Source organism: Apus apus, chromosome 3 (assembly GCF_020740795.1).
Source record: "Apus apus isolate bApuApu2 chromosome 3, bApuApu2.pri.cur, whole genome shotgun sequence".
NCBI lineage: Eukaryota > Metazoa > Chordata > Aves > Apodiformes > Apodidae > Apus > Apus apus.
Window position 1 is genome coordinate 99,915,621 of NC_067284.1, and position 7,698 is coordinate 99,923,318.

The window sequence follows — 7,698 nt, forward strand, 5'->3', positions numbered from 1 at the left end:
ACTAGCTAAACCAGTGGTGGTCTTATATTGGGATGTGATCAAGACATGCTGTGGTGACCAAGCATTGACAGGCACACTTCATCATGACAGCAAGTGATTCAGTAGCTGTCTTTCTGCACTCTGTCAGAAGTGCTTTGTCTTCTGACATTAAAGTGAAAACTTTTATTTTTTTCAAAGGTTGAGTCAGAATTGGAGATCAAAAAGATAAAATGAAATTCTTAAGTTTCTTAAGTTTACACAGATTTTCCAAACAATCAAAGTGATATACAGCTTTCTTGCCCACCTTGAGTCAAGTGCTGGGTGCAGTGTGGCCAGACCCAGAAACCTAGCCCTGAACCAAAGTAATCTGTCATTATTAAATACTGTGAAGCCAATCAGTTTGTTTTATAGGATGTCTTGCCCTCCAGACACCTCTGCCCTACTGTGTTATGATTCATTAAGCTTCAGAGAATTGCAGAGATTCTTTTCACCCACACTAACTCTTCTCCACAAAAAAAATTAATTTAAAAAAATATTATTAAAAAAATCACAAAGTAAATGGAGATTATAAAGTATGGTTTGGAGGAGGTCAAGGTGTGAGGTCATGATCTCACACAACTCAAAATATGATATATTCAATTCATCTTGAAAGTCTCTGCAATTTCAGGTGCCTCCATAAGCTTCCAATTCTGCCTGAGTAACTCCTAATTGAAGGTGTGATGGTTGTATAGCTCGTGTTAGACACAGATGGAAACCAGTGACAGGCAGAGCAGTGTGAGTATGTGTTTCTGAGGTCAGAGAAGGGCACAGCCTCAAGAAGCTCTTGTCCCTGGGAGCTGTTGCCTAAAACCAGCAGCCTTTTAGGGGAAGGGATAGAGTGGTGGTGGTGGCTGTTTTTTGTCTTGCATTCAGTGTTGCTGCCAGAATTTCAAGCCATGCTTTTAGGCACCTGCATGACTCCTTGGATCCTACTGATGAGCCTGTATCTGCGGCTTAGAAGTTTGGAAAATGCAGCGTGAAGGGGGAGGGCAGATCACAGGCTGTGTCTCTGTGGCTGCCATCTGCTGCTGAGGGGGAGTAGGAAACTGTGAGGCAGCTCGGTATTCCCTGCAGAGCACAGCTCTCTGAAAAACAGGAACTTGTGTAAAAATGCTTCAAGTATGAGAGGCGGCTGCTACACAATTCCTTCCCCATCCTTTCCAAACCACAGGGACAAAACTAAAGCCGCTGAATTTTGGAGCCCTAAAGAACCCAGCGGCAGGGCTGGGCAGCCATGGCAGGGGGAGAGCACTGATGTGAAAGCCCACACTTCAGCAGGCTTCAGAGACTAAAGCAGTCCCTACTTCTTGCCTCTCTGGCTGTCAGAGAAGCTTAGATGGGATGAAAGACTGTGAGATTACCTAGTCATGTAAGCTGCAGCCCAGGGCTAGCAGACTGAGGCAGGGGTAACTGTTAGGAGATGTTACTGGAAAGCAGAGACGTGATGAGTGAGCCATTCAGACAGATTTTTCTCTGGCATAAAACCAGTTCTTCGGAGCAAGGAAACTTGTCAGATTCTCAGAGGGAATTCCTGTGTTCAGGAAGGAAGAGCAAGGGACTGACTATGACCAGTCTTGTCATGGCTGCCACAACACGGTTTGAATGAGAGCCAGTTGCCACCAAGTCTGGCTGTGAAAAGCTCGGAATCTAACAAGGTGACTAGTAACCCTGAATTCAGATGCAGACAATCTTTGTGTTGGCACACATGCCATTAATAAATGCTGGAAAAGGAGAGAAAGAAGTATTTGACAAAAGGTTAGATGTTTCCTGGAGTGGGAGCAGGGAGACATTCAGGGAGAGCAAAACAATATCAAGGGAACGACGTCATGTTGCTGAGGTCTCTGGTTGAGGCTTGCCATGCATCGTCTCTCTCCTGACCACTCACACTTGGTGCTTCCCACCCAGTGGATATCTAACACAGGTCCTTTCAAAAATGTCCTTAGATGATACAGACTTGGCCGACCTGAAGCGGGAGCTGGCTGCAGGAGGGAGATGCCACCGCCGGCCTCCAAGCAGGTCTCTGTCCATTCCGACCAGGCCACGGCCACTTCAGCCACCACAGAGGCCTCCCCCTCCTGGTGAGTTGGTCTGTCTTTCGTGTTGTGTTGGCCCCAGTTTCACCTGCCATTTCTGGGTGACAAAGAAAGTAATACCTTGTTCTGACACTTCAGGCTGTTGAGGTACTTGTACTTGCTTCCCAGGCTGGTTCAGCCTGACTGTGGCTGCAGGTAGCAAGAGTTTGTCATTAGGATGACAGATGTGCCACCAAAAACGCCTTTAGTGAGGATGCAATGGCCCGTGTGTTTCATACTAACTCATCACTTAGGTTAGTGAGTTGACCAGACACTTTGTGGCACTAAAAATAAGGATCAGTATTTATGCCTGCTGACTTCCAAAGCCACAGAGTGTTTTCCTACAGCTTGTTTATTTCTGACTTAATTGTAAACTTCCTTTTTAAAAGCTCTGACAAAATACTTGAAGAGTTTTTGTCTTTTCATGGTTTGCAAGTAATTATTTTGTGTTTATGAAGGAAGTGCAAAGTGGCTTATGATTTTCAGTGAGGCACAACAGGGAAGTGATGCTCTTTACCTAGGCTCTGCTCACCTGAGATGCCATCAGTGCTGTGCTGCTCCTGTTTTTATGGCTACTTCTGAAAGAATGCTGACTGAGAGATCAGCATAATCATCTCTGCCTTGATGACACAAGCTATACATCACATTTTCCTTGTGCCCCAAAAGTCTCTTTTTTTGTATATATTTTCCATTCTTAAATTAAAAGTTCTGTCAGACTCACTGCTGGAAGATGAGTTTTTTGGGGTTACTCCCATTGATTTCTGAGTTCGTTGCACAAAAGTGGCAACACTGGTATCTGTATTTCTGTGCCCAGAATGCAATGTCAATGCTCAACTGAGGCTACTAAATTAACTAAATCAAAGCAAGACTAACTAGGAAACTTCCTCCTGATTCCATTCAAGATTTCAGCATTTTATTCTGTGTTGAGATTTTTTTTTCACCTTGGATTAGACCAGTAACAGTTCAGCCCATCACTCCTCCTAGATTAAAGTGTCTTGCTCTAGCCACTCATGCAGAGGGACTCAAAAGGTCCCTGGTGTCCTACAGCAAGGTCTTGCCTAGTATCTCTGCCCTGGAGGAGCAAGGTGGGTAAGAGTGTCTCTTCTATTTATCAGAAACAATTTCAAAACACATCATTTTTGCTCCATTGCAGATAAAACGTTGTACCAACTCTTGAAAGTAAAAAGCTGTTTTTATTCTTTTCAGCTGGAACATCAGGCAAGAAGTCCCCCTCAGATGTTTCCCTCTCTCCAGGAAGCCATTCCACCTGCTCTATCTTGGCAACAGCAAAGCTGCTACCCGGAGCCCCTCAGCAGCCAGTGAGTTCAGCCACTCAGCCTGGCCACTTGGCATTGTCCTGATTTCCCCCAACTCTGCAAACACTGGGTGTCATGTACATGATGCACCTGCCATACAAGGAAGTCTATCCCATGTCTGAGCTGGAAATGTGAAGATGAACTTGTAGTGCTGTAATACTAGACTGTAGGACCTGCTAGACACCAGAAAAATGTTAATAAAGCGCCAGGAATTAGAAAGGCTAAAGGAGGAGAAAGAGAATGGTGCAAGACCCAGGGCACTGTTGGTTTATTCCATGTGCTGCTTTCTGACAGATGCTGACTTGAATTTTCAACACCATGTTAATAAGCTTTAATTCTTTCCTCACCTTTTTGATGGGCCACGTTAGTGCCCAGCATACTGGAAGAGTCTTGACCATTGCCAGCAAGGCTGCTAGTTCTCTGAGTAGACCAAGACTGGAATGTGGAAACACCTCCCAGGTCCTCTTTTGTTGGATGAGAACCCTAGTGCTCCCCTTGAACAAGGCACAGCTAAGGGCCCAGCTGTGGCAGGGAGCCATCAACCTGGCTGTCAGCTGGTAACAAAGATGTATTACCCACCAAAAGACTCCCCACCATTTCTGTAGTATTTACAGATTGCTGCAGAGCCACGGGCAAAACCAAAATGTTACAGGTGTTTGAGCTTAGCTGCAAGATCACAGCTGTCCAAGAAAAATCAGTTTCATTCTCCTATTTTTTTTTAAAGCCTAAAGTCCGGACTGGAATAAGTAAGCCCTACAATGTCAAGCAGATCAAAACCACCACAGCTGAGGAAGCAGAAGAAGCAATTAGATGTCTTATGGAAGCTAAAGGAGGTGAGCACAGCTTTATAACTGACTTCTGAAAATCTTTAAATAAAGAAAACTGTAGGTGTATTCATCCTTCCCATCTCGGCCTAGATGCACATATTTCTATTCAGAAGCTCACCTAAACACTGACATTCTTGCAAGATTGTACTTGGTGTTCTCTGTCAGTTCTGATAATAACCTTTTTTTTTTTTCCCAAGATGCCTCAAGTTGTATATTTTGGTGTAGAACCTGTTCCTAGGAGCACCTTGGGTTATTTATGCCTGGGTTTAGCCTGAAAAATTAAAAGATAAAGATGAGCTCTTACTAAACTGGTGGTGCCTGTGTTAGCTCAGAGTTGCATAAAGGATATTTGCTGCCCTGTTTAGCAAATGCTCACTACTTCAAGCAGAACTAGAGAGCAAATACAGCTGTGGGAGAAATAACCTGGATTCTGTTCACATTTGGACAGCAAGTAGAGTTGTAACCTAGATAAAAGTTTGCACCATTTTAGCTTAAATAGCTGAGATAAAAGGCTACTCTGTGTTTAGGCTCTCAGTCGAATCCCTGGAGGAATGAGCTGCTTGCAAGGGCAAGTTGGAGCAGGAAAGCAGCTCAGGTATTGAAACTTCGGTAGTGAGAATGTAACCTCCAGGGCTGCAAGTAGCTTTTCTGCTGATGCTCAATGAGAAAGAATGCAGAAGGACTCTGAAATAGGTACCCGAGTTTGCAAGGCTCTCAGTTTAGGAGAAAAACATCCCTTTTCATTTGTAAATAGAGCAAAAGCAGTCCAGAATAATCCATTTTCGTTAGAAATGTTATAAAGGCATCTTGGTGTTTGTTCCTCAGAGAGTGCTGTACATTTGTTTTTGAAACCAGATTTACTCCTCATTAATTCTGAAATGCACGTTAAGCATTTCACTCAGTGTAAGAGAACTAATCTGGTCAGCATCACTTTCAGTCCCTCATGCTGTACCACCAGTTGGCATTTACAGCTCTTTCCAAAGTATTCTTCAAGACGTGCTCAGTATTGTTATTTTGATTATCCAGATAAGGAAATGAGGACAAAAAGAGACTCAGGACTTGAGTCTGGTACTCCTGAACTAGCCAGTGTTATATCCACTTAGCCAAATGGTGGCACAGCACTGCTGTTTTGCCATGAAATTATTTCAGACAGGGGAGTTTTTCCCTAGCTGTCTCTTCCAAATATGACAGGAGTGCAAAGAATCATAGAACTGTTTCAGTTGGAAAAGACCTTTAAGATCATCAAGTCCAAGCATTAACCCAGCACTGCCAAGGTCTGTGTTTCTTTCTAAAACCTAGCTTCCTGGCCTGAGCATGTTCCCTTTAGGCACATTTTGGGAAACATGCTTGTGAGAGAAGTTATCCTGAAGCTACATTCTCATCAAGGCAAGAGACTAATTGCTTTTGCTTTTCAGGACTGCAGGAAGATGCACTAAAGCCTGCTCAAACTAGAAACCAAATGTTCACCAAACCTGAGCCTCTTCCCAGCACCACAAAGTCAGTATCATTTCCAGGGTCCCAGGCAGGACCAGTGCTCGTGCCCCATCGCCCACCACCTAAAGTTCCAGCTGCAAAGAAGCCAGCACCTCTGCGAAGGACCGGAGTCAAGGTGGAAAAGGTAAGATAGTCACAGCAAAATGCATCCAGCCTCCATTACACAAGGTGAATGGTGGCAAGAGGGGTGGGTGGGCTGTTCAGCAGTTTGTGTGAAGTCCTGTCATTTCAAGTTCTTAGCAGGCACTGAAATGATTCTGTGTATTGTAGCCATCAAGGCATAAAAAATATTCTAGGCAATCAGAAAAGAAAAAGCTTTGATTTCCATTCTCAGCTGTATTCAGCTTTTCTATTTGTCAGTCCATTCTCTTAGATTTTGTTGCTTTTCTTCTGGTTTGTCTAAACCTTGTCAGGATTTAAGATTTATCCCTTCTTTATCACTGCAGTTACTTTTGACCACATCGTAAGTGGTCTGCTGAGGCAGCTTCTTGATCAGGATGCTGTTCCGTGTCCTGCTCAGAGACACTGAGCTTTTCTCACACACGTTATAATGAGATTCAGCCTTTCACTCTGGCTTCTGGATTTTACTCAAGAGTTCAGGTTCTTAAAAATACAAACCCTTAGTTGTTGAATGTTTAAACTGTCTCTCTGTCAGATCTCTGCAATGGAGGTAATAGTTTCTCACCTCCTAAGCTGCTAAAAAGAGTATTTAATGGTGAAAGCAATTCAAGTACAAGAAAAAGACAAACAGAACCTTTTATATTCTCCCTTTGATAGACCTTCTGCTAGGAAGCTCTGTTCTGAGTTGTTAGGACTCCTGCCTTACCTTCCTTTTTAAAGGCTTTAACCGTTCCTCTTTCATGGACTTTGTGCTGTCTCTACTTAGCAAATTTGAAAAAGGAAAAACCCGACAGCACGGTGCATGCCCTTTCCTTAAACATTCCATGACAAGGAATGGTCTGTTTGTTTTATGTTGTTGCCATTCCCAGGGCACTCCTGAAAGGTGCTGAGAGGGACTGTTGTTTTGGTGTTACTTATATGAAATCTCCTGCAGGAATATATCTGTTTCAGCTTGACTCCGTCCACTCCTTCCTCCATCTGAGTGAATTCAGATGGGAGTTGTGGACTTGAAAACCTCTACCCAATCCACCTCTATGGTTAAAAAAGCATTGCAACCAAGTATAGGCAACTTATCAACAACATGTAGACAGAAGTGGTAGGGGATATGTCCATGATGAAATATTGTCTGGATATTTGACTGCATTAAAAACCCTGAGTATTATCTTTTCATACTATGGGAGAGTAATACAGAATTAAAATGCTTTTATTCCATCACACTGAGTGTGAGAAATCTGAAGCCACCCCTGCCCTCTTGGACTGAGCTGAGTTTCAGTTATTTATGTATCTTTAAATGGTGAACATATGCTAGATTGTATTTAGAGAGTTTACTTTTAGCTTCAGTTCCTAGCATCAGGGAGACACAATAAAGCCCTTAATGCATTTCCTGGGTTAACTAAGCTAATCATGCTGATGTATCTCAGAACACACCCAAAGGCACCTGCTAAGGGCCCCATTCATTTAGCCCCGCCTATGCAATCTTGCTTAAATAATAATAGTCAGCAGAGCAATGTAAGAAATAAATAACTCTCCAGAACCGTGTTTGTCTGGCATGGATCAAAATCCTAATATGAAAAAGAGATGGTCAGAAGGAGATATATTTCTAATGTAGGGTCCTTGTCCTCAAATAGCACTTTGTAGATGGACATTTGTCCAAGGCATGAGGCATGAGAACAGAACCAAGCAGGTACAGTGTAAACCCGAGCTGCCAAGCCTCTTCTTTTACTGCTTTATTTTTCCTTCCAGAACTGTCAGCTTTTCTCAGTAATGCCACCAATAAGACTTCTCACTAGAAGTGACTCAGTTTAAAGTACCATTTTTGTTCTCAGCTTTCTTGTTCCTTTTATCCCTCAG

At 43.2% G+C, this 7,698-nt stretch overlaps 1 protein-coding gene across 3 annotated transcripts in view; it reads left to right on the forward strand.

The window, feature by feature from the left end:
* Positions 1-7,698, forward strand: part of SYNJ2 (synaptojanin 2) — an 82,082-nt gene that overhangs the window by 73,222 nt on the left and 1,162 nt on the right. For all 3 annotated transcript variants that reach the window (XM_051616265.1, XM_051616263.1, XM_051616264.1), the window contains exons 23-26: positions 1,962-2,096; positions 3,297-3,409; positions 4,131-4,239; positions 5,649-5,851. In XM_051616265.1, the coding sequence (XP_051472225.1) occupies positions 1,962-2,096; positions 3,297-3,409; positions 4,131-4,239; positions 5,649-5,851 (560 nt within the window). The remainder of the gene's footprint in view (positions 1-1,961; positions 2,097-3,296; positions 3,410-4,130; positions 4,240-5,648; positions 5,852-7,698) is intronic.